The sequence below is a fragment of the Tiliqua scincoides genome, chromosome 7 (genome assembly GCF_035046505.1).
Source record: "Tiliqua scincoides isolate rTilSci1 chromosome 7, rTilSci1.hap2, whole genome shotgun sequence".
Taxonomy (NCBI): Eukaryota; Metazoa; Chordata; class Lepidosauria; order Squamata; family Scincidae; genus Tiliqua; species Tiliqua scincoides.
The window spans coordinates 15,354,240-15,380,893 of NC_089827.1; the positions used below are offsets into that span (position 1 = coordinate 15,354,240).

The following is a 26,654-nucleotide window of genomic DNA, read 5'->3' on the forward strand; positions in this document are numbered from 1 at the left end:
AGGCCAGGGTTTCCCACCTGTTGAGGTCCATTCCTAAGGCCTTCAGTTCCCTCTTGCAGATGTCCTTGTATCGCAGCTGTGGTCTACCTGTAGGGCACTTTTCCTGCACGAGTTCTCCATAGAGGAGATCCTTTGGGATCCGGCCATCATCCATTCTCACGACATGACCGAGCCAACGCAGGCGTCTCTGTTTCAGCAGTGCATACATGCTAGGGATACCAGCTCGTTCCAGGACTGTGTTGTTCGGAACTTTGTCCGGCCAGGTGATGCCGAGGATGCGTCGGAGGCAGCGCATGTGGAAAGCATTCAGTTTCCTCTCCTGTTGTGAGCGAAGAGTCCATGACTCGCTGCAGTACAGAAGTGTACTCAGGACACAAGCTGTGTAGACCTGGATCTTGGTATGTTCTGTCAGCTTCTTGTTGGACCAGACTCTCTTTGTGAGTCTGAAAAATGTGGTAGCTGCTTTACCGATGCGTTTGTTTAGCTCAGTATCAAGAGAAAGAGTGTCGGAGATCGTTAAGCCAAGGTACACAAAGTCACGGACAACCTCCAGTTCATGCGCAGAGATTGTAATGCAGGGAGCTGAGTCCACATCCTGAACCATGACCTGTGTTTTCTTAAGGCTGATTGTCAGTCCAAAATCTTGGCAGGCCTTGCTAAAATGAATCATGAGCTGCTGGAGATCTTTGGCAGAATAGGTGGTGACAGCTGCATCGTCGGCAAAGAGGAAGTCACGCAGGCATTTCAGTTGGACTTTGGACTTTGCTCTCAGTCTGGAGAGGTTGAAGAGCTTTCTGTCTGATCTGGTCTGGAGATAGATGCCTTCTGTTGCAGTTCCAAAGGCCTGCTTCAGCAGGACAGCGAAGAAAATCCCAAACAAGGTCGGCGCAAGAACATAGCCCTGCTTCACTCTGCTTCAGATGTTAAACTCCCTATTCAACTACACCAAAATCTTTTAGGCACACAGTAAAATGTATACGAATGGGTCAGGGACATGCTTACAAATGTGTATTACTGTGCTATTCTCCTCAGGCTTGGCTGTGACTCCATGAAAATGTATATTTGCTGGCCAACATGATTTGCTGCCATGAGATGAAAAGGCTCTCCGTGTGATAAAGGATCAAGAAAATGCAACCCCATAATGATGGTTACATTTAAACAGCCATACTTTGATAAGACATTGCAGAATGTGTGGAAGAAAGAAGCGAACACTTCTTCTTGCAACTCAGTCAACATCTAGTTTTTCGTTTCATTCATAAGAACATAAGAACAGCCCCAATGGATCAGGCCATAGGCCCATCTAGTCCAGCTACCTATATCTCACAGCGGCCCACCAAATGCCCCAGGGAGTACACCTGATAACAAGAGACCTCATCCTGGTGCCCTCCCTTGCATCTGGCATTCTGACATCGCCCATTTCTAAAATCAGGAGGTTGCACATACACATCATGGCCTGTAACTCATAATGGATTTTTCTTCCAGAAATGTGTCCAATCCCCTTTTAAAGGCATCCAGGCCAGACGGCATCACCACATCCTGTGGCAAGGAGTTCCACAGACCAACCACACGCTGAGTAAAGAAATATTTTCTTTTGTCTGTTCTAACTCTCCCAACGCTCAATTTTAGTGGATGTCCCCTGGTTCTGGTGTTATGTGAGAGTGTAAAGAGCATCTCTCTATCCACTCTGTCCACCCGCTGCATAATTTTGTATGTCTCAATCATGTCCCCCCTCAGGCGCCTCTTTTCTAGGTTGAAGAGGCCCAAACGCTGTAGCCTTTCCTCATAAGGAATGTGTACCAGCCCAGTAATCATCTTAGTCGTTCTCTTTTGCACCTTTTCCATTTCCACTATGTCTTTTTTGAGATGCGGCTACCAGAACCGGACACAATACTCCAGGTGTGGCCTTACTATCGATTTGTACAACGGCATTATAATATTAGCCATTTTGTTCTCAATACCTTTTCTAATGATCCCAAACATAGAATTGGCCTTCTTCACTGCTGCTGCACATTGGGTCGACACTTTCATCGACCTGTCCACCACCACCCCAAGATCTCTTTCCTGATCTGTCACAGACAGCTCTGAACCCATCAGCCTATATGTGAACCTATCAGCCTATACTCATAAGGTTGTGGTCTTATTATTGTGAGCTGCTTTGGGAACTGAAAGATGGCTCAGAAACCGGTTGAATGAATGAAACTGTAAATGGCAGAGGGGAGACTGTTAATGCCAAAACGATGCCACTCTTCAACATAAATCTAATGGGAGTGACTGTTATAGGCAACCATTATCAAATCTTTATTTAAAAGATGAGTCATCAGCTTTCTAGATCTTTGAGAATTTGCATTCCTTTAGGATTAGGGATTTTCTCATACTTAAAGGAGAAAAAAAAACAACAAAAGAGGGAAAATAGAATGCTCCCACTTTAGCAGAAAAGAAAGAGAGAACTTTCAAATCTAATACACAAATGACAGAATGTGAAGATAATAAAACAGGACGCCAGTCAGCTAGAGTGTCTCATATGGTCTTAATCACGAGTGCAGCAACCATTCTCAGGGGAATTAACACATACATTTGATAGGTGTCAACTTCCCTGACATTTGGTTGTTTCAAAGACAGACTCTTGTCCAAAAAATAATGTGTTGAAAATGTATTGGATGTTTGCAGGCCATCCAATTACGCATATTTGTGCAAAGGGCTGTTTACATTTTAGCACATATTATGTTTTCATTATGATCCCTTGGATCCTTGGTTTTAATTGGCTTGGAAGAATAAAAAAAAATGGCCTCACAAATCACTGGTGATTTTTTAAACTGGTGAAGCAGAGGGTGAAAAACACCCTGCTGCCATATCTGAGTTGCCGGGTGGGGGGGTCAGTAAGGCAAACACTGGTCTGCTTACACTTCATCGGCTGCCTAACAACTTGTAACCAGTTAATTACACACCCTTAAAATACATGTATAAGGGGAAATGATTCCTAACTAAGCCCTTTTAATGGGATAATACTAAAATGTCTTCTAATCACCTGACATTTAACCCTTCAGAAGTCATTGTAAAGTGGAATAAGATACTTCTCATGGCAAGACAGCAGATTTGGGACCGAGAGTGTTGCGAATTAAATGTGTGATTTTGAGAGGAGGCTAGCAGAGCAGAGAAAAAAAGGAGTTGGAAAGGAAGTTGAAAGAGGACCAGAGGGAAAACTTTAACATTAGTTTCAAATGGCAAATGTATCCTTTTGTTATAAAAATTCCTAAAAATTCCTCAGTAGGAATTTTTGTTGCTGCGCTGGATAGACGCAGCCAGGATGATCAGAAAAAAATGAAAAAATCTGAGCAGGGGCTCCCCCTTGTTATTAATGCAAGTTATGCAGGATCGAAATCCTGCATAACTGATTGGCCCAGTCTTATGGCTGGCCAATGGGCTGGTGGATCAAAATCCTACCATCCGATTGGCCCTCTAGTTAACGTGCCATTCAGGTGGCCTGAGACTCTTTCAACAGCACCAATCATGGGGAATCTGGGCAGAGTTAAAGGGTAAAAAACAAGGGGTGTTTGCCTTGTGTATTCATTGCCCGGTTCTGTTCTAAAGATGGAATAAATGTGTTGAGCTGTTATCTCTTGGCCTTCATTCATTCAGATGCACCCATTATTTAACCCTCTGCGAAATATGTAAGAGGAACTTCGAAAGGTGCCCCTCTGACCAGTTGACAGGACTTCACAACCCAATCTTATGCCTCTCTCCTTGGAAGTCAGTCCCATTATAGTCCATGGGGTTAACTCCCAGTAAGTGTGGACAGGATTGCTGTCTCACAGCCCAATCCTATGCATGTCTACTCAGAAGTCAGTTCTATTATAGTTCATGGGGCTTACTGCCACATTAAGTGTGGACAGAACTGCAACCTAACAGCCCACCCTTATGCCTGTCTCCTCAGAAGTCAGTCCCATTGTAGTCTATGGGGCTTACTCCATAAGAAGAGCCCTGCTGGATCAGGCCAAAGGCCCATCTAGTCCAGCTTCCTGTATCTCACAGTGGCCCACCAAATGCCCCAGGGAGCACACAAGACAACAGACACAATCTGCGTCCCGGTGCCCTCCCCTGCAAACGGCAATCAGAGGCAGCCTGTCCCTAAAACCAAGAGCTTGCACATACCTACCATGACTTGTAACCAGTAATGAATTTTTCCTCCAGAAATTTGTCCAATCCCCTTTTAAAGGCATCTAGGCCAGATGCCATCACCACATCATGTGGCAAGGAGTTCTACAGACGAACCACACGCTGAGTAAAGAAATATTTTCTTTTGTCTTTCCTAACTCTCCCAACACTCAATTTCAGTGGATGTCCCCTGGTTCTGGTGTTGTGTGAGAGTTTAAAGAGTATCTCTCTATCCACTCTGTCCATCCCCTTCATAATTTTGTATGTCTCAGTCATGTCCCATCCCCCCCCCCCCCCGCATCTCTTTTCTAGGCTGAAGAGGCCCAAACACCATAGCCTTTCCTCATAAGAAAGGTGCCCCAGCTGAGTAATATCTAACAGCCCAATCCTAAGCATGTCTACTCAGAAGTCAGTCCCATTAGAATCAATGGGTCTTACTCCCAGGAAAGTGTGGATAGAATTGGGCTGTTAGTCTTTTGCACCTTTTCCATTTCCAATATGTCCTTTTTGAGATGTGGTGACCTGAACTGGACACAATACTTCAGGTGTGGCCTTACCATAGATTTGTACATCAGCATTATAATATTAGCTGTTTGGTTCTCAATACCTTTTCTAATGATCCCAAGCATAGAATTGGCCTTCTTTACTGCCGCCGCACATTGGGTCGACACTTTCATCGAGCTGTGAAAGATCCCACTCCTGATCTGTCACAGACAGCTCAGAACCCATTAGCCCAGTGTTTCTCAAACTGTGGGTTGGGACCCACTAGGTGAGTTGCAAGCCAATTTCAGGTGGGTCCCCAGTAATTTCAATATTTTATTTTTACTATATTAGAGTTGATGCTACCATGGTATGCGACTGCATTTGGGGAAATGATACACACCTGTAGTTTTAACAAGCTGCTATGTGTATTCATTTAACAATGATGGTAAATGGGACCTACTTCTGGGTAAGTGTGGGGTTGGATTGCAGCCTGGATTGTTAAAATTTTTCCTGCTTGATGATGTCACTTCCAGTCATGACATCACTTCTGGTGGGTCCTGACAGATTCTCCTTTTAAAAAGTGGGTCCCAGTGCTAAATGTGTGAGAAGCACTGCATTAGCCTATATGTGAAGTGTTGATTTTTCCCCCCAGTGTGCATAACTTTACACTTACTTACATTGAAACGCATCTGCTAGTTTGGAGAGATCCTTCTGGAGTTCCTCACAGTCACTTCTGGTCTTCACCACTTGGAAAAGTTTGGTGTTGTCTGCAAACTTAGCCACCTCACTGCTCACTCCTGTCTCCAGGTCATTTATGAAGAAGTTGAAAAGCACCAGTCCCAGGACAGATCCTTGGGGCACACCGCTTTTCACCTCTCTCCCTTGTGAAAATTGCCCATTGACACCCACTCTCTGTTTCCTGGTCTTCAACCAGGTCTCAATCCAGGAGAGGACCTCCCCTCTAATTCCCTGACTGTGGAGTTTTCTCAGAAGTCTTCGGTCAGGGACCGTGTAAATGCCTTCTGAAAGTCCAGATATACGTCCATGGGTTCTCCCACATCCACATGCCTGTTGACCTTTTCAAAGAACTCTGAAAGGTTCATGAGGCAAGACACCCTTACATAAGCCATGCTGATTCTCTCGCAGCAAGGGTTGCTTGTCTATGTCAGTGCTTGTCAACCTTTTCTGTCTCACGGAACACCAACAAGGAACCGAAATGGTCAAGGCACACCGCCAGGTTTTTGACCATTGCCAAGGCACACCATGCTGCCGGTAGGGGGGGGCTCACATCCCCATAGGTCCTACTAATAAATGACCTTCCCCCAAATTCCTGTGGCACACCTGTGGACCACTCGCGCAACACCTATGTGTCTATGTGTTTATGCATCTATTGTTAGGCATCTATTGTTGCTTCTACCAAGACAGCCATTTTCAACCACTGTGCCGTGGCACACTGGTGTGCTGCATGTTGTCTGCAGGTGTGCCACAGGAATTTGGGGGAAGGTCATTTATTAGTAGGGCCAATGGGGATGTGAGCCCCCCCCCCCCCCAGCAGCATGGTGTGCCTTGGCAATGCTCAAAAACCTGGTGGTGTGTCTTGACCATTTTGTGCCTTGTTGGTGTGCCACTAGATGAAGAAGGCTGAACATCACTGGACTAAGACGTTACTGCTGAAAGGGCAGCCCGCATGATATCCCAGAGCCATTATTGGTTGGCTGTTATGGTGCCTTTCGATGCTAAGGTGTCTTTATCAGCCTCTGGTGTCAGTTTCATGGCCTGGAGAGGGGGAGAAGCGCTTGTGCGACTCAAGGGGGCTCTCCACACAGTGAAGGCCAGCACAGCACAGCACAGCACAGCACCAGCCCTGCTCCTTTCTCCCCCTCCCCCTGTATGGTGAGGGGGTAGGCGCCAGCAAACAGCCGATACTGAGGGAACCACGCCCTCTCCTCACAGCCCTCTTCCCTGCCTCACGCTGTGGCATCTATTTAAACGCGCCGTGAGCAAGCACCCCACCCCCGCGGCTGCCCGAGAAGCAACCTGATTGGCTGCAAGCTCTGCAACGGTCACCAATCAGCAACCGCAGAGAGCGCGCGCGCGCCCCTTCTTTCCCTGCTCAATAACTGACAAGCGCTCCTCCCCTCCGCTCCCGCGAAAAGGGCGGGGTGTTGCGCGCGCGCTCTGGTCTCTGTCAACGGACGCCTGAGCACTCGCCTCCTCTTCCCGTCCCCTCCCCCCTCGGAAAAGCGGTGAGTGGAAACAGCGCATCGGCTGTAGGGGGGGGAACGGAGCTGCGACGGGGGCCGGCAGAGCTCAATCTTAGCCGTTTCGCGTTTCGAAAAGGTTTCCTTCCCCCTCTGCGTTAGACTTTGTGGGGGAGGCGGGGAAGAGGGTGTATAGCATTGTATTCTATGACAAGCTGCTTCCTCTTAAGCCAGGCATTGTGTGCTGCTGCTGCTGGAGCCTGAGAGCACCCTGCTGCTTTCCCCAGCCCAGTCCACAGGCCGTGCTAGTACCCAGCTAGCATACACGTGTCTATGTGCACGTGTGAATGGGGGATCTCATGGAACACAATGATTTCTTCCTGAGGAAGCAAAAAGGAGCAGCCAAGAGTCACACTGGAAGGCAGTGCACGACCCAAGGTCACTAGTGTGTATCAGGGACGTACAGTGGATGGGGAGGCAGGTGAGGCAGAGCCTCCCCACCGGAGTCCTTTGAAAAGCTCCACCCCTGTGTGAAGCACCCAAGCGCCCACAACCCACATGCTTGTGGTGGGTGGGGAGGCAGGTGAGGCAGAGCCTCCTCACCCAAGGCCTTTGAAAAGTGCTGCCCCCATGTGAGGCACCCAAGCACCCACAACCCATGGTCAATAAATTACCTGTGTGATTGTTGAGAAAATAACCCTACATCATAAAATCAAATTCTTACTACTAATTGTGGTTACTCCCTGCTCTTTGTTTACTAGCCTTGCTCTTTTGCTTCTAACACCCAGCTTGTACAAAAAATTAACTTTCATAGTAAAAGTGTTGTCTGCTAAATGTTTGTGTGTAGGCAACCATTAGACACACAGGAGGAGGAGTATAAAGACAAAAGTGGCAATCCTGCTACAGTACTTATTATGTAAATCCTTGATTAACTGTGCCAAGAGGCACCTTTAAAATTGGTGGCTGTCTTATACTGAGCAAGGGTAGCAGTGGCGTCGCTAGGGGGTGCGGGCCACATTTGATGAGATGCACGGGGAGGGGGGGTGACAGCACTTCTCACCAATATTTTTAAAATCTTGGTATTTTTGAATAATACCATCATGTTATTTATCAATCAATATGTAATTTCATACAGAATGCAATGAAACAAATAACTTTGAAATATCTGTATTGTATCAAAAGTTATAGCCAAAAAAGTGGGGGTGGGTCAATGGTGCATCACCATGCCCTATACCCAGGGCGTTTCCCTGCTGACTGCATGAGAGGAGGTTCATTATAGGGGTGACACACTGGCCTGCAGCATCAAGTGATGCAAACCCTAGTGACACCACTGAGGGGGGAGCAGCTGTTTTCTTCATCCCTGTGTAGCGTCCCTTCCAGTTCTGGTGTCTCTCTTTGAATTGTGTTATAGATTGTGAATCCTTATGGGTTGGGAAATTGTCTCCTTATGTCTTTTGCTATGTAGACTGCTTTGAGAACTATTTTTGTTGTTGAAAAGCAGTATATAATTTTCTCACTAATAACCTCAATTGCACTTTTGACCTTAGTATCAGTAAGTGCAAAATAATTGCCTCCTTCTGGTTCATGCAATCATTACCATTGATTAAAATGGTCAAATAAGCATGCATTTTAAAGGTGGGGAAATGATTCACCCTTTTACTCCTCTTTAACCACCTTGCCTTTATTTTTTTATTTAAAGAGTATCAAGGGGTAACTGTTTGCCAATTGTGAGTAATTCCCATTCTTATATTTATGGTCACAAATACCTAGAACATCCACATTTAAACCTAAACATGCTGAGTGGGGAAAACCACCCATTTAGCAGTACTGAGGCTGGTTCAGATGGTAAGAGCGGGTTAGCTTGCTGTGTGTGTGTGTGTGTGAGAGAGAGAGAGAGAGAGAGAGAGAGCGCGAGAGAGAGAGAGCGAGAGCGCAAGCAAGCAAGCAAGCAAGCAAGCAAGCAAGCGTGAGTGTCCTTCAGACAAATCACTATCTACATGATTAGGAGAACAGGAACATGCAATGATCAATGATGGAGGGAGGATCCCACCCCCAACTGATCCCACCCCCAACTGAGCAGTAGGCAGGTTGGCTTGGATGGTATCATCTGAACTGATCCTTTCAGAGTGGTGCTTTCTCCCCACTTTTTCAAGAAATGGTTAGAGTAGCATTTTTCAGGCTGCGGGTCAGGACCCACTAGGTGGGTCATGAACCAATTTCAGGGGAGTGGAGTAGCACCTAGCTCAGCTGCCATTGAAAATACAGAGCTGAAAATACAGGCTACAGAGCTACTGGGCAGGGTGGACTCCCACTGGGAGAGAGGCATGGTGCTTTGCTCTGAATAGGTGGGAAGATGGGATGCTTGAAAGCGGGGAGGGCTGTATGGTCAGAGAAGGATCTAAGTCTGCGTTCTACTTTGACTTCCGAGCTGGAATGTTTGGGTTCCAAGCTATACAAAATAACAGCACAAGCATGCTGTGCAATGGAACTTTTGGCTGATCACGGGCAGCTTAGATTCAAAGCCTAAGAGCCCAATCCTGTGGTCAGTGGCACGACTCTGTGCCGCCAACCACAGTTGTAAATGTGCCATAAGGCACGTTTGCGAGGCTCCTGCTGGTGCTAGCCCAGTGCCGGGCAGTTGCCCAGCACCTGCAGCTCAGCGGTCTCCTGGACCACTGAGCTACAGAATGGGAGGCGGGGGCATGGATGGGGATGGGAGGAGGCATTCTGGGGAGGGGGGAGGTTGGTGGAAAGGGCAGGGGGAGGTGTGCTGGAGGGCGGGTGGGAGGAGGATCCACGGAGCTCTGCTCTGCAGGATCCAAGGCGTTCGTATCTGGCTGCATGCCCTACACGAGCGCCTTTACCTTACTAAAGTGAGTAGCCCCATGGCGGGGCTGTTTACGTTACTTGGGGGAAAGGGACAAATGTCCGCTTCTCCTGAGGCACCTCCCGTGGTAGTGCGGGAGGCGCTGGATTCGGCAGCAGCCCTCCTTGATGCCACTGAGCCTGGGTGCCCTGGGCAGCTCAGGATTGGGCTGCCCATTGATAATGTCACTTCTGGCTATGACATTACTTCCATTGGGTCAATGACTTCACTTCCATTGGATTGTCATTTTAAAAAGTTCGTCCCTGTGCTGAAAAATTTGAGAACCACTGGGTTAGAGGTATTATAATCATTTGGTTGGTTTAGAAATGTAAACTTCCCTATCCAAAGGGCTTCAGACAGGACTTGTACTTTTTTTTCGTTTCGTAGTGAAAAAAGCACACTATTTCAAACCCATCACATTGTTTGTGGTGTATGGGGAAAAAACCCCTTCCCTCCTTCGTTGACATTATAAAATACTGTTCAGGCAGATGTTTGCCACGACAGCAGTGATACAAGCTGTGACTGTAGTGCCAAACCTGCCATGGTGGAAGTACCTATGTATCCAAAGTCATTGGGGAAGCCTGGAAGTATCATAATAAACACCAGCAGGGGGAGAAAAAACGATATCTGAAGTCCTAGAGTGTAATGGGAAGAACAGAGAAGTTTCTGCCTGAATATATCCCAGGGGAACTCATTAGCAAACAGTCACCCTACTCCACAACACGTTTTTGGAGGAAAATCCTTCCACTGTCACTAGATCTCATTTAGAAGAATATATGCTTGGAATCACAGTTGGGTTTGACCCTATGAGTCTATAAATACAAGTTGCTAGTGTTAGTTTTGAGGTAGCCTGTTTTCTTCATTTGTGGTAGCAGCTATGCGACAGGTAGTTGCTGATGAAGAGATCTCGTAAGCCTCTGGACATGGAGAAACAAAACAAAACATCACTCTGATATGTTTTGAGACAATCCCCCAAATCTTACCCTGCTTTAAGTCATATGGATGTAAGGACACTGAGCCATACACTTGTATTGCATTTAATGTGCTTGTTTGGTCTCTTGTTCTGAAAAAGGAAACATAAGGGGAACTAATGGTAATGCATGCCCAGTACATACCTAGTAAGAGGCACTGAATTGAGCAGACTCCTTATAAGACTTACTTCGGATGAGGTAGCAGTTAGCGCATTAATGTAAGCAAGAAAAAAGGGTAAGGATTCAATTTCCTTTCTAACACTCACAAAAATCATCCTAACTCAAAAAGAAACAGGCAATTAGTTATACAATGAATGTTTTCATGCCCATGTTTAGACACACATCCTATGCTTGTTTGCTCAATGGTAAGTCACATTGTGTTCAACGAGTTCAATTCTCCTTCACTTGGAAAATTTCTTTACTTTGTATACTGCTATATTTTCATCACAGCAGGTCTTTGGACAGGTATCTGCTTTATTGGGGACAAACACAAAATTCCCATTTGCTCCTGTCAGATTGACCCCAGCCACTTCAGTAAATTGTTAGTCCCCTGACTCACAAATATTCTTCTGTTATGTGAGCCATATAGGTTTAAAAGAACTATCTACCTTTTAAAATGCACATGCACAGAGCTGCAGAGACTGGGAAGGGATAAGCTCTGGAAGAATTTCAAGATAGGTTCTTAATCAGGGAATGCTGAACTTGTTAGCTTGTTCCATGTTTTTCCAAATTTATCCCTGTTTTGTACTTTGTTCAAAGCAAAAATTGGGTTTGCATTGACTCACTAGAAAATCAACATTGCAGGTGGTATCTGCAGATTTGGGACCTGAGGATTTGTCCCAATGCAAAAGGAGGACCTTCCTTCTGTCCAAAACTAGAGGTGCCTTTCAGAGGCCTCCCAAAAGCCTTCTGAAGCCTCCTGGACATAACCAGAAGACTCTTCTGGTTGTGTCTGGGAGGTACAGGGAGGGTCGACCCACGGATTCGATTAACTGCGGGTTTTGGTATCTGTGGGGGCCCAGGAATCAATCTCTTGTGAATACCAAGGTTCTGCTGTGTACTGAAGACTTGTAATTAATACTTCTAAAAGCATAATGAGTTTGATTTGCAGGATTTGGAGGTCAATATGCTTTTGGAACAGAGCATAAACATAATTTTGTGGAGCAAAAAAAGTAGACAAGAGAAATGGGGATTCAGAAATAAGTGAAATATTTTTTTAAACAATCTTATTGAGGATGAGCTGTTTCATTTTTGTGGCTGCTGTTTGAAATAACATGTCTCTGCAGAGGCCTGTTGTATTATAGTCTTGGAATTATTACACACCATATCAATGCGGTACCAAAGGATTCTTCAAATAGATTTTTGCTATGTCTGCTGCTTTAATTCAGCTTGTAATAATGTGTCAAAAGAATAAGGCTACAATGCTTTGAGGGTATGCAGAGATCACTGTGCGGGCATTTTGTGCACTTCAAAGCACCGCAGCACAGACCGAAAGACACGTGCCTCGAAGAAAAGCAATAGTAATAAAATCTGTCGTCTTTGAAACATTGAGAAAACCAATTTTCCTCATGCTGTTTTCGAAATCACAATAAAATGGAACATGGCAACCGAATAGTGTGGCCACTAGGACATTGGAGTGAGTCATTGGACATCACTTTGTAGTGCTGATATTTAAAACTCGACTTTCAAACAAGACCAAAAAAGAAATCCTTATGTCTTGTTTTAAAAAAGAACCATTTCTGGCCCGGAGAATGGTTAAATCTCTTTTCTAATTTTTTTAACTTACCACATGCTTTACTAATTTAAAACAGAGACATTTGGTGTACATAATAATGTTGAAGTTGTAGAACTCCCTGCCGAGCTATTCCAAAGACCACAGTGGGATATTCAGAATTTGAGGAGGAAAAAATGAGATTTTGACGTTGTACATTACAAAACAAGAGAAGAAAGCTCATATTTGCTAATGGATAGATTTGTGCCTAATTAGCCTTTGCCATGTCTGCTTCATCCTTTCCCTCCTTTCTACCCCCAGGAATCCTCAGATTTTCAATGTTATCGAGTTGTTTTATTTCCTTTTTGCCACAACAAGGGGCCATTATTTTCAAAGTTATTGAGCCAATTGGATTGTCTTTAAGCAGCTTCTATCACTTGTTTTGTTGCTGTCTTCACATCTGTGTCTGCATCAAAGTCCCAACTAAGTGCATCTGTTAGGTGGACAATCATAACTTGACCGTCATTTGGGGAGCTTCGTATAACACTCAGAAAACAAAAGTCTTATAATTTTAAGTAATGTAAAAACCCCATGAGCGCTCAACTACATCAAACTCTTTGGAAGGGTTTGCAAAAGCCCTTGCAAAATAAAGACTTGGAATATAATGTTGAAGTGCTAAAGTGAAAAAAAATACCAGGTCTTAAGAGCTGGTTAGTGAGACTACACCTTGTAGCGGGCTACCACAGTACATTGGTGTGCTGTAAAAGGTCTGCAGGTGTGTCGTGGGAGTTTGGAGCACAGTGGTTGAAAATCCATAGTAACAAATTGTAAGTCCTTCTTCCTCCACCTGCAGAGCAGAGGAATAGCAACAGGCAATTAATTACTGCAGAGAGTTGCCCTGAACACAGAGTTGCAGAACTTGAGCCTCCTGAAAGCTAGAAGTGAAATAACAGGAGACGAAGACCATAGAGGTCAGTGTGCCTTGAGAAGAAAAAGGTTGAAAATACCTGCTCTAACATGTAAGGGAAGCAATTAAACAGATATGTTGAACTACCCTAGCACACATGTTGGTGGATACCTGCAGATCCCTTAGTCAGCAGCATCAGTAGTGTATAGACACCAATGGGGAACACTTCAACCTCTTGGTCTCATACATTAACAAATTAACAGCCCGATCCTAAGGATGCCTCATGCTGGTATAGCCCCCCTGTGCTGACTCCTAAGTGTCACAAAAGTTATGGCACATTAATGCTGACTCGAGAGTTAACCATGCTGATACAATGATGTGCACTGGCCTGCTGGCTCCGGATCCAGTCCCTGTGCCAGCCAGAGGAGGTATGATTGTGCTGGGTGGCACAGGTGGTGGGAAAGGGTGGTGGGAGGGTATTCTGTCAGTGGGGAGGGGGCATTTCTGGGTGGGGAAGAGCAGATCAGGGAGAGGATTGAGCCCATGGGGGCAGGATTGAGGTTGGCAGCACATACCATATCCTAATCCCTGCTCCGAGGACTCAGAGCCCTACATGTTTGGATTTGTGCTAGCTAAATAGCTGGTGCAGATCCAAGTAGCCCCATACAAACGACTGGGGCTTTAAATGGGTTAAGGGGAAAAATATCACTCCAACATGACCTCCAGCCACCTCATAACTTGCGCAGGATACAGCGCAGGTCATGGGATCTGACTACCAGTGTGGGTTAGGTTTGTGCTCTCACAGTCAAGCAACTGCTTATGTGTGAGCCATATTCAGTATAAGTGTAAATTACAGTATATGTGTGATGAATAATATAATTTGACACTTAAGGAAGTGGTGTGCACATTTATACACACAAAATGTACATGTGCGCCACTTTCTTAACCCTTTCTCAACCGAATATTATAATAAACGAAATGGACTCTCTGAAATTACAAATGCTGAATATGGTCATTAGCAGTGCCATGATAGTTCTCTTTCCTTCAGCTCAGTTCTGAAATTTTGGCACGTTCTGGCATTTCTTCCTTTTCAAGTGGTTACATGCTTCCTTTTAAGATGCCCTGCTGTAAAATAGTTGGAGAGAAGAATTCTGATTTGGGGAGACCGTCTGCATTGAGAAATGTCCTTTTTAAAAAATAACTGTGATCATTTATAACTTTGTCCAAAATTGATATTTTGAACGAAGGAGCTTGCTCTTCAAAGAGGACTACATTGTTCCTGGGCCTTATATTCTGGTTTCTCTTTGTTGCAGCATAGCCTGATTTTTCTTTACTGGTCATGGTCATGTGCATCAGAAAAGATTTGGCCTACATGGTGCCTCAGAAGGAGCATTTTCTTCTGAGGGGTTCGTGAAGATGTTGAATACTTAGCATATTTGCAGCGATAAAGACAATATAGACATAACTGCCGACTTCTGAATGGCATTAACTGTTTAAATGGCAGAAAAGGAGATTTTTTTTGAATTAAGCTGATGATGTTTGATCTTGCGGTTCCATGCCTCTTTTTCCCTCCCAGAAACTTCCTTGTGAAAAGCACATCAAGGGTCATTTCTCTCTCCTTTGAGGATGGTTGCTGTGATTTTATTGCTATATTTCTCGTCATACTTCGGTGGGTGATTTTTAAGTGCTTAGACTTGCAGATTTGTCACTTGAGGCTTTGGGGGTATTACTTAATGACTGCAGGCAGCTTGACAAACAGTGCCGTCTAACAGTGTGCGGACAAGTGCAAGAAATAAAAATAAACATTTTAATGTAGAGAGCAGTGTAAATAGAATCTCTGCTCCATATGTTGTAATATCTGCTGGAGGCCTATTATGGTCCCTCGACCTTTTGTACACCAACACTTCAGTCCAGATAGTGCTGTGCTCCATCTGTTCTAATCTCTAACTTGCACAGTGTGGATTTCCTTGGATTTTGACCTGTTGTCTGCTAGTAGAGTTGATCTTTGCTAATCTGGCAATGTGCCATTCATTTTTCCTTTTTCTTTTAATTGCTCCAAGCCACAAGATAGGGCAATTGTTGCATTTTTATTGTTTATCTGTCAAGCCCTGACAGACATGTGAGCCTTAATTGTACAAGCAGCGTGAAGGCTTTGCACCTTTTGTCGTTTTCTGTTTCTAGCTCTTCTTGCTGTAGGATCTTTGCATGAAATGAATTTTTAGAGCAATGTACTGCTGGGTGGGCACCAGTCCAGGAGCTTAAGCTGTCACCAAAAATGGTTCAAAGTCAGTTCCCTCTCTCCCCCCCCCCCCCGAGAATGAGTCTTGGAAAGAGTGACCACCTGGCGTTGGTCATTGACTTATCATTGGAACCCTGTTGACTTAAAACTTGAAGTGCCTTGAATATCTGCAGAGTTGCATCATTTTTTAAAATGACTTTATGGAATGAAGGTTTGAAATAAAAAAAGATCACAGACGGCAGCTTGACTTTTAAATACTTCCAAATGGTTTAACTTTCTAATATTTCAGATTTTCATAGAGGAACTCTATTCTTTGCCTTGTTATCTAAATTTAATTGGTGATATTAACACAACTTTTGAACAGTTCAGTGTTTTTTAACCTTTCTTAATTTTGGTAATCGGCACTTTGGAAGCAGTTTCTTCTTTTTAGTTTTTACATGTTAAGAAGCATGGTAGTCAATTTGTTATGCAAATATGCTTTCTGTTGCAGAAAATTAGAGTTTGAAAAACACATCTGCTGTTAGTGGATGATTTGATACTTCCAAGCAGTCAAATATTTGCTATCAAGTAATGACTGAGAGTATAATCCTAACCTCTGCTGGTACAGCCAGGCTGCTGTGGCCTGCACTGTGTCCAACGCAGGTTAGGAGCAGGCTGGAGGTCACCTCAGGGTAAGGGGATTTTCCCCTTATTCTGTGTCCCTATGGGACTACTTGTTTCTGTGCAAGCTTTTTAGTTGGCGCAAATTCGAGCAGCCCGTGTAAGGCTATCCAGTCCAGGAGTGGGGTTTAGGATCTGGCGAGCACTGCTGCCACTGATCCCAAACGCCACCAGGCCTGATCCACCTCCAGTTCCTCACTACCCCCTGTCCCAAAATGTCCCCTCCTCACCCCTGGAATGGCCTCCTGCCACCCTCTCCCACGGCCTGCACTACCTGGTGCAAACTTACCCTGGCTGGCCAGCACAGGGACTGGATCTGGCCCGGGTGAGCTGGTGCAGGCCTCAATGCTGGCCTGGGCGACTCCGAGTTGCAGGTTAGGGTTAGGGGGCCTGCACTGGCTCAAATCACTGGAAGGATTGGGCTGCCCATTGGTGAATTTAAGACACAATGTTCTTTGTTTATGCATGAATCCTTGGTTCTCTGCTTGGTTCACAGTTGTGATGATTTCCACAACTTAGGAAGTATTATGCAAACACATCATTTGTATGCACAAGACAGGTTTTTCACTTGGTTCATACTGTTTGTTGTCAACTTTGTCAAGGATGAATTTTTGAAAGCTGATGATCTATTTGATTCAGCCTTCTCTAATTCATCTTCCTCTGGATTTTCTTGTTTCTTGGAACACACAGCTGGTCTTTATCACTTCATGTTGTTGCATAACATCATTTCTAACAATATGTCTGTATATTGAATAGCTAAAATTAACGGAAGTTAAATGAAAGCAGCACAAATGTTACTTTCCCCTTTCTACCAGTTATTTTTGTTTTATTCTTTCTTTTGGACATGATTTTTCTGTAACAGGTGCTGATAATAGTTGATAAACTGTATTTTGCTACTGCTTAGCATTGTTTCCTTGAATGGCCTGCAACATACCTTTGTTCTAGTATTTTTAAAAATCAAAATCTTATTTTTAAAGTGGCTTCACTTTCTTCTGTCTTTCAGATGATGGCACAGACACACAGCTTTGGAAGGAGGTACATTAAAGCCTTTCTGAAAGGCTTCTTTGTGGCTGTCCCTGTGACAGTAACATTCCTCGATCGAGTGGCTTGCATAGCACGAGTAGAAGGCGCTTCAATGCAGGTACAAAGCTACTTTCTTCCCTGTTTATTTTCGCCTGTGCAGAGGGCTTGGATTATAAATAATTGACCACTCAGATTCAAACGGTGGGAGAAAATGTAATTTTTTGTACTGGAAAGTTTAAATTCTAACTTTGTGATGAATGGGCCTTTTCTGTTAAAAAGGCATTTTGAAATGCGTATGGCAAAGCAGGTGTGTGTCTTTTCCGGCAAGTGTAAAGCTTATTATCAGTGTTACTTAAACACATTCAAAACGTCAAACTTTTTCTGTAACTGACGCTTAGGTTTCTTTGATAAGCAATAAATTTAAAAACACTGTAGAAGTATTTAAGAGATTCTTATGAAAAGTATTTCCATAGGCCAGAGTTTCCCAAACTGGGGTGTTGCAACATTCGAGCCAGGGAAGCCTGGTTGCTGTCCCTTAAGGGGTGAGGCGATGGTGGGATCCCAATGATCACATCACTGTGGCAAAAAAGATCTTTTACTTACCAGAGGCAGCACTGGTCCTCCCCGCGGCTCCCTCTGCAGGCTTCTCTGCACCTAAAAATGACTCCTTGCAGTGATTGCAACCCACTTTCGTTTTTTGGATGAAAACTGGAAGTGGGTCACAGTCGCTGCAAGGAGCTGCTTTGAGGCATGGGGAGGCCCTCGGTGGGAGCCGTGGACCCCCTGCACCCTCCGGAGGGTCAGTGGTCCCCCTAGTAAGTAAAAAAACAAAACAAAAAACCCTTTTTTTGTAGTGGCAGTGTGAACATGGAAGTCCCGTTATCCCGCCCCTGCAACAACTTACAGTGGTTGCTACTCTCAGAAAAAATTTGGGAACCACTGCTATAGGCCATGACTATCCAGAACACAATATTGACAAGAGAGATTGACAGGTGGCCTAACCATGCTCTATTCCAGAGCTGTGCTATGGAAACAATCTCTCCAGCGCAACTGGAGCTTACCATTCTGCCGGGGAGCTACCATTGTCACCGCTGATCTCCCCTCATGTTCACTCTGCCCGATTGCATCTGCTGGGAAATCCTGGCACACAGCCTGCTGGGGCTGCAGAACACGGAAGCGGCTGAGCAGACTGAACATGGGGAGAGATCCGCGGTGACAATGTCAGCCTCCCTTGCGTAGGTAAGCTTTAATACATGGGAGGGGTTAGTGAGGGCGCAGGATCTGGCCCGCGGGCCGCAGTTTGAAGTGCCCTGCTCTATTGTAGATGGATGGTTTGCCTTTTGGAAACATTGCTATGTTTTGATTGAATTGTACTCCTCTGTTGAAAGCTGTAGTGCATCTTTATTTTCAGGTAACTGTCCTTTTACAAAGAAACAAATTTCTATTATCACTTTTTTTTCCTTTTTAATTTTTTTGAGAAGCAACTTTCAAAGACATGGTCCTAATTATCTTTCTTCCTATTCTTTGTTGAGATCTTTCCTTTCAAATGCATAACTGACTTGGCTTTTATTGTTTTATTGTCCTATGAAAATTATAGTTATCCCTTTGTTCCAAAAACATGAAAGCTCCAGTGGAAGCTGTGGTTGCCTTTAGAATAACATTCAGTGTCTCCCATTCCTGCCTTTACAAACTCAATCTCTTGTTTCCACACTTTTTTTCAGGAACCCCAACTTTAATGTCATAATTCTGTTAAAAAAAAAAAAAAGGTAAACGCAACATTTTAAATCCTGCAAAGTAACCCCAGTTTTTGCAGCTATATAAACTCAGTGTGGCAGGGAGACCAGCAATGCAACATGACAAACAGCAGTAGGAGACTTGGCAGACAGAGCTCCAGTGTGTACTTTTTGCGTACTTTAAAAGTTCCCCCCGTCTGCCTGAGCCTCTTACTAGTGTTTGTCATGTTGCATCTGGCTTCCCAGTCCAGCATTAATTGGTAATGACTTCATAGCCAGTTACTTCTGGTGGTACTTCCAATAGATGGACTGTGCAAAGTGGTACGGTGGGGAGCAAACGTTGAGAAGCGCTGCTCTAGAACAATGTTTCTCAATGTTTGTCCCCCGCCATGCAACTTTGCATGGTTAACCTATTGGAAGTACTTCCAGAAGAAACAATTGATGACATCATAATTAGTTACATCCAGGTTGGGAGACCAGACACCACGTGGTAAATGCTGGAAATAGACTAAAGGGAGGTTTTTTTTGAGCACGTGAAAAGTGCTTGCTGAAGCTTTGCCTGCCAAGCTGTGCCTTCTGTTGTTATGTTGCATTGCTGGTCTTGCTGCCGGGTGGCAGAGGTCTAGGGGTGTTGCAAGGCCAATCAGCAACTCAGATAAGCAACTCAGAACGACTCGGTACACAGGGATGAAGGTTCACAGGCTTTTATTGAATTGTATAAAATTGGTCCACGGGACTCATGTCCAAAGCATGGACCCCATCTGAACGCTGGTCCTTAACTTTTATACCACACAATCCTTTGTCTGAAAATCCAGACTTCTCATTCGCTGAAAGTTTGACATCATAAATGGGGCTAATTCTTAATAGGATATAGCTAAAATACCATTTACATACAAGATGGAAAATAGGTGGGCAACAAGTGAGCAAAACCATTGATTGGCTCTTATTTACATACAGGTGGGGTTTCATCTTAAAACTTTGCCAAAATTACACAATTTCCAAAAGTTTTCAAAACCAGTAGGGTTCGCTGTAACATCATTCCATCCAGCACTGACCCCCACTCGCATTTATCAATCTAACTAGGGACCTCTTTGAGAAAATAGGTTTTTGTACTATCCTCATTAAAGAGAACACACAACCACAAGTGTAAAGACCTTAATTTGGCAGAACTTCTAACCTATTTACTGACATATATTCCTTTCAAACCCTTCTTAATTAGGATGGCCTTACTTGAGCCACCCATCTGATCTCTTCTGCATCTTTTCTCCTGGTTTTAGTCACTCTCTGTGGGCCCTCTGCAAACCTCTGGGAACCAAAATCCTTTTAAACTTCCTTTTAACAGTTTTACTCTATGTCTTAATTCTGTATAACTATTATGACTAGTTACCTTGAGTACAATGAGGGCTCTATAGTGGTGCATATAAGTGACCTTTCCCTTTTGTGGCTGGCTAGCACCTATTAAAGTGTAATCCTTTTGAGCTAAGGCTTCAGCCAGTTTCTTGTGTCTTTTCATATAATTTTAACATAAAACAAGCCAAACTTTCACTGCATCACATTTCCTTTTAAGAAATCCTTCTCCCATTTACTTTCACTCAGACATTCTATGCCAAGCAAACTGTTTGAGGCAACCCTGCACCAACCCCCCTCTTTTTATCTCAGTTGCAGTTCAAACAAAAGACTCTTTCTTAAGGATGTGATACAGGCTAATGAAAGCCAGCCATTTATGTTAAAACAAATCATTTAAACAGAGCAAATGCTTAGCAGTTTAATAGGGAAAATGTTCAAATGTTTACTTATGCTAACAAACCAAATGTTTATGCCATGCTATGGGTGTTATAGCTAAATTAGTTTAAAACAAATTATTGGTTTATATGTTTAGGAAATAGGGAAAAGTGTTTATATGTTTAGCAAGGCTTATATGTTCAGTACCAAAAAGCATTTTTCTGGTCTTTGTCTGAAACTGCAAATTGCAAGCAGGCTGTAAATTAGTCTCAAGGAATGTTTCTTGGCAAACTGTCATCAGATAAGGAAAATGCTTCATGAAAAGGGAGTATGAGGTTGGAATTTCCATCTTAGCTCAAACTGCTTGTGAACAGAAAAAGCATTTTTGGACTTTTTAAACAATATTCTATTAGTTCCCTTTTAAATCAAAAAAAGGAAAACAAAAACAGTTTTGCTATTTTAAATGAATACTGACAGAGTTATTTACACCAGAGCATCACAAAAGTGTCAGATAAATTACTAAGTTAGCATGCATGCCAATGCTTGCATGCATTCTTCAATATTTTAATAATTATGGCTTAAAATGTAATTAACACATATATAAGGGCATAGTGGCTTCAAAGTGAATTTTTAGCTGTTAGAATAGTTTGATCAAAGCATAAAATACACAGAAAGGTGAAAAGCTATTAAGATTTACTTAAAGCCACAAGTTTGAAAATGCAATTCAAATGTAACTTTGAAGAGGCAGATGCCTGGCAAAAGTTAATTAGGAGAGTCTGACAGGAGACACTGGAATGTGGTATGAAGTTACTCCTCAGATAAGACTCTTATCTTAGGCAAAAGACACTTCTAATTGGAACTAAAGAGTTATAACTCAAAGAGACAGATTTAGATAGCAAATAGGGAGTAGCCAGGATGCACTTGCAATAGTAAATTATATCTCTTGGCACCAGAGGCGATAAAACTAAAGGTTATACACAGGTTAGAAACATTTTAATGAGGAGATCTAAACAGACAGTTTATCTTGTTTGGCAGATGGAAATAACAGAGATACAGACACCTGCAGAAACAGACAGGAACAGATAAGCAGAAATAACATTCCAGAGAAAGTCCCCTAATTAAGCCAAAACATAATGGGAACCTCTGTCTGAGCTGAAAGTGTCAGAAAGAGCTGGATTTAGTTAAAATGAATGAGAAAAGTCTCTTAAAATCCTTTTACAATAAGAGTTTAGTTTGTCCTGTATTGAATAAATGAAATTACACCACTATACAGATCACATATAGAGAATTACACATGGAATATAAAGGAAAAACCAAAAGGCTTAGTTTAAACAGAGGTTAGCAGAAAGCCCACAGTGATTGATGAGACCAGACAGAAAGGAATGTTAGACAGATAACACTGGTAACTCTGTCAGGGTCAGAAATAAGCACAAACATACCAAAGCCAGTAAATGAGTAAACAGTGCCATCTAGCGGTTGCTGGAAACAATGTTTTCTGTATGTCTCAATGTACATTTCTCTTTTTTTGGAAATTGTAACTTAAAACCAACCAATCAAATGTTTGTAAAATTATCAGTGGCCAATCCTGAGAAAGTCCCCGTTTCTGATGTCACACACCAGCCAATGAGAAGTGTAAGACTCCTCAAACAAAGGAGCCAGAATCAAATATAAGTGAGAGGCTCACACTGGAAAATCGCTTTCTCTGAGGGCTTTGAGAGTCCCCATATGGCTCTCATTGCTCTCTTTGCTTTGGACAGGAGTCCCTGAGAAGCCTGTTGCTGGCAACGAAATAAAGCTTGCAGACGATCACCACTCTTGCATACTGAGTTTGCTTTTGAACTTTGCACTTGACCTCGCAACAGATGTTCCCGGTTATCTAATCAAATGTATTCTTTTTCTAAATTCGTCTCCTGCAGCTGTCTGCCAAGAACATCATCCTTGCCAACTGATAAGAATATCTGCAATGTTAAATGCTTTGTCTAGTTTTCTTAAAGTTTTTCTAAAATCAAGCATTTTTGTTTGTTTAAGACTTACTTCTCATAACTTCCATTACCATATGCCCTGTATGTCCCCATATATGCTGGTTATACTTTGAAAACCTGGAAGAATAAACAAGTGAGCGCTGGCAGCATTCATGGCGATAGCCTTGGCCAGACCTGTGCATCTGCCAAGAAGGAGTCTTATCTTTCTTGTTGTCTTAGTTGCTACTCCCTTTCTAAACCCAAAGTGTGTAACTTCTGTGAAAACTAGCAAACAGCTTCTAAAAATAATTTTCTTCAGCAGCTTGTCCCTGTTCTCTGTGCTTCTATGCTGTTAGCCAGACTTTTAACCTTTTGCACAAATGGTACCAAGCTGCTCTTTACCATGGTGTATATGCTATAGTATTAAAATGACTCTATGTTCTAGGGGCAAAGATCACCGTGCCACAGGGTTACCACGGATACCACCGGGGGTATGAGTACCACTAGTTGAGAAACACTGCCCTAGAAATAAAGTTAGGAATAACCACACACAGTTTTGTGAATGCATCAAGCATTATTTATTAATATTTTTAAATGCTGACAATGAATTGGATATTGCACAGTAAGGGTCATGTTGAACATTAGATTGAAGTGCTTCTGTATTTGCATGTTTTTGTCCTCAGCTTATTTCACTTCAGGAAGGGGAATGTGACAAATCATCTGCCTCTTTTTTAATCTTACACTCTAGAGAGTGAATTATGTTGAATGCGTTTGAAAAGCTATAGGATGTGATGGAAAGTGAAGTTTAGTCAGCATGACGCCTGACGCTCATCAATAACACAGTTTCATCGGCTGTAGGAATGTCTTGACTTGAAGCTTTCACTGTACAATCCAGAAGAATTGGATTTGTAATAGACCTTTTAGACTCCTAGCTGGCTTTGTGCACTCATTATCCTGGTTCATGCTGTGCTTGAAATTAAAAGTTCTTTCAAAAAAGCAAGGAATACAGCTTACTTTTTTACTTTCCGATGTCTTTTTTTGTGTGTCTTTGTGTGCTGAGCTAGAGTATGTGTAATACAACTCTACAGAATGTAGCTGTGTTAAAAGACTACATAGATTATTTGGAGTTCTATAAAACAGATATCATTTTGTAAGTACTGATTTTGCAGTGTCAGGAACCATATGGTTTCTGACTCTTACACCTGAGTGTAATTCAGTCATATTGGCCTCAGCATTTAATAAAGTAGTGTTTTACTTAACTCACACTTTATTGCAACTCTGTTGGATGATAATTTTCTAACTAAATGAAAGTCTCCAATTTTTCACATTATTATTATGTGTTTGGATAAAAACAGTGGTTCCCAAACTTTTTAGCACCAGGACCCACTTTTTAAAACGATATGCAGTTGGGACCCACCTAGGTTTACCAGACTTTTAAAAAAGGAGATCTAGAAAGAAATGTTTTATTTATTTATAAGTAAAATAATAAGAAAAAAAGACCCTCAAGCATTTATCTCCCTATATTTACACATGCTTGCAAACTGCAGGAGCTGAGCTTTTTGCAGAATAATTAGCAGCCACAGTATCTGATTTTTGAATCTGCTCAGGGCTTGAGGCAGTGAGTTATCTGATCTCTATCACCCTTTGGCGACATACCAAAAATCAGGTCCCAACCTACAGTTTGGGAACCACCAAATTAAAAACTATAACATTCTCACATAATAAATTAGTATATTTTAATATGGGTGTTTTTGTTTACAAAACTGAATATATGTGTGATGGAAACATTTGGGGAGATAGATTTTTCTGGGAGTGTTGTGGTGCACTTACAGGGGTGATGCAAGATGTCCCTCCTATCTGCTCCCCTGGGTGCCTCCATCTTGGATCTCGCAAAATCTCACGAGAACCAGGATAGCAGCACACAAATATCACAAGCTATTCCCAGGAAAGCTTTACTGCATATAAGATCTGCTGTGACCCGGAGATTCCACAGCAGAGTGACAATTGAAACCTGTGATGACTGGGATGATGTGGTGACTGGGAATAGGTTCACAAGCATCTCCTCCCTGTCCCCTTGTGCTTCTTGCAACCTGGAACCAGCATCCTCAAGAAGTGGTTACATGGAAAATGTTATCTTCTTCACTTGAGCCACATCATTATCTGAAATAAGAGTTGTGAAAGAATCAGGTTCCCTTTTCTGTCTTGTACTTATTGTGGAACTCCCTCCCCAAAGAAACCGCCAAGCTAGCTCTTTTAGGTTTATTTCAGCAAGTTTTGGGGTAGGTGTATGTACCTGTAAAATTGCTTTATACCAGTTCCATCTTAGTTTGGTATTGTCTACCCTGACTGACAGCAGCTCCCCAAGGTTTCAGACAGTGGTGGAATTCCTCCTCCCTGCTCCCGGGGCAAAGGTCTGCGAAGCTGTCTGCCCTGTGAGATGCTGCCCCCCATGCACAAAGCCACCTCCCATCTCTCTGTGTTCAGAACCTCAGTGAGGCTTCCCACACGATCCTAGAGGAGCGTGAACCCAGCACCCGGGGCGTCTGCCCAGCGCTAGGTCCACTGCTGGTTTCAGACAGGGGTCAGTTCCAACCCTCGCTGGAAATGTGAGGGACCGAAACAGGAGCCTTCTGCCTGAAAGGATTTGGTCTTCCACTTAGTTGTAGCCTCCTTTATGAAGGCTTTATCTGGTAAACTGTGACGTCAAGTCCCTAGTCTAGCAGAAAGGATTCTCTTCCAGTATTGTAGAAGTTCCCAGTCGCAAAGGTAAATACTTGGCTTTGGGGAAAGGGAGATGATGGTGGCTTTCCGAATTGATGCAGACAGAGGCTGTGAGCAACTCTAGAATGGTCTTAATCCTACTCACGAACATTCAGACAGGAGTATTTGTTTTATAGCATTCCATATAGCAAATGTTCACTTATTGAACATTTATGACACTTCTGCTCAGGTTATTGTTAAATGAGGATTTTCAGGTGACCTTTTCTCTCATCCACTGCTATTTACCAACTCTGGTCTTTCTACTCAGATGGAATCCAATAAGGATTAGTTTAATGTGGCTCATTTAATGTCTCCTGTGCAGTATTGAGCCTCAGTATGATGGTGGGAGTGCAGACTTCGGACACAGAAGAGTGAACCTTGTATTGAGAATTATCATTTGCATCTAGGTTTTTGTAATAAATAGTGCAGTGGTTCCCAAACTGTGGGTCAGGACCCACTGGTGGGTTGTGACCTGATTTTGATGGGTTGTCAAAGGGTGATGGAAAGATAACTAATTGCCACAAGCCCTGAGGCCGTTCAAAAATCAGATGCTATAGGTGCTAATTACCCTGCAAAGACGTGAGTGCCTGCAGTTTGCAAGTATGTGTAAATATAGGGAAATGAATGTTTGAGGGTCTTTTTCTGGTTGTTTTTACTTATAAAAAAACAACATTTTTTCTGTTCTAGAGTCCCCTTTTTTAAAGGTCTGGTAAACCTAGGTGGGTCCTGACAGAGTGTTTAAGAATGGGTCCAGTGCTAAAAAGTTTGGTCTTCCAGAGGGGGATGACTTTCAACACATTATACATCTGACTGAGGTTGTAGAATGTTTGGGCATAGTCTGGATTGATTTTACAAAGTAAACCACTTTGTGAACGACTCTTGTTGTAAAGTGGTGTATAAATATTCTTAATAACAATAATTTATGTAAGAATGTCATAGTCAATCTGTTTCATTGGTGTGCCAGGGAGGGTTTTATGCAAGTAGAAAAATTATTCTTAGTAATTGGGAATTTTTCTTGTTCCTAATTGTGAGGGTAGACTAGTGAATAGGTCATACTAAAGATGGCAGCACCTGGGAGAACTGGGTTATGTTGCTGCCGCAGCAGTGCTCCATGAATTGCAGGGTGCTTTGACTGCAGTAAATTTGGAAACCACTGCCTATATGCGTGTGGAAAAATAGTGGACTGACAGCCCGATCCTGAGCTGCCCGGGGTGCCCAGCCTTGGCAGCACCGAGAATGGCTGCCGCCGGATCCTGCGCGCCTCG

At 43.2% G+C, this 26,654-nt stretch overlaps 1 protein-coding gene across 3 annotated transcripts in view; it reads left to right on the top strand.

The window, feature by feature from the left end:
- Positions 1–6,795: 6,795 nt before the first annotated feature.
- IMMP2L (inner mitochondrial membrane peptidase subunit 2) overlaps positions 6,796–26,654 on the top strand; it is a 539,096-nt gene continuing 519,237 nt past the window's right edge. The window contains exons 1-2 of one of the 3 annotated variants that reach the window (XM_066634179.1): positions 6,796–6,881; positions 17,194–17,331. In XM_066634179.1, coding sequence (XP_066490276.1) covers positions 17,194–17,331 — 138 coding nt within the window. In that variant the 5' untranslated portion in view covers positions 6,796–6,881. The other 2 variants (XM_066634180.1, XM_066634181.1) reach the window with 2 other exon arrangements.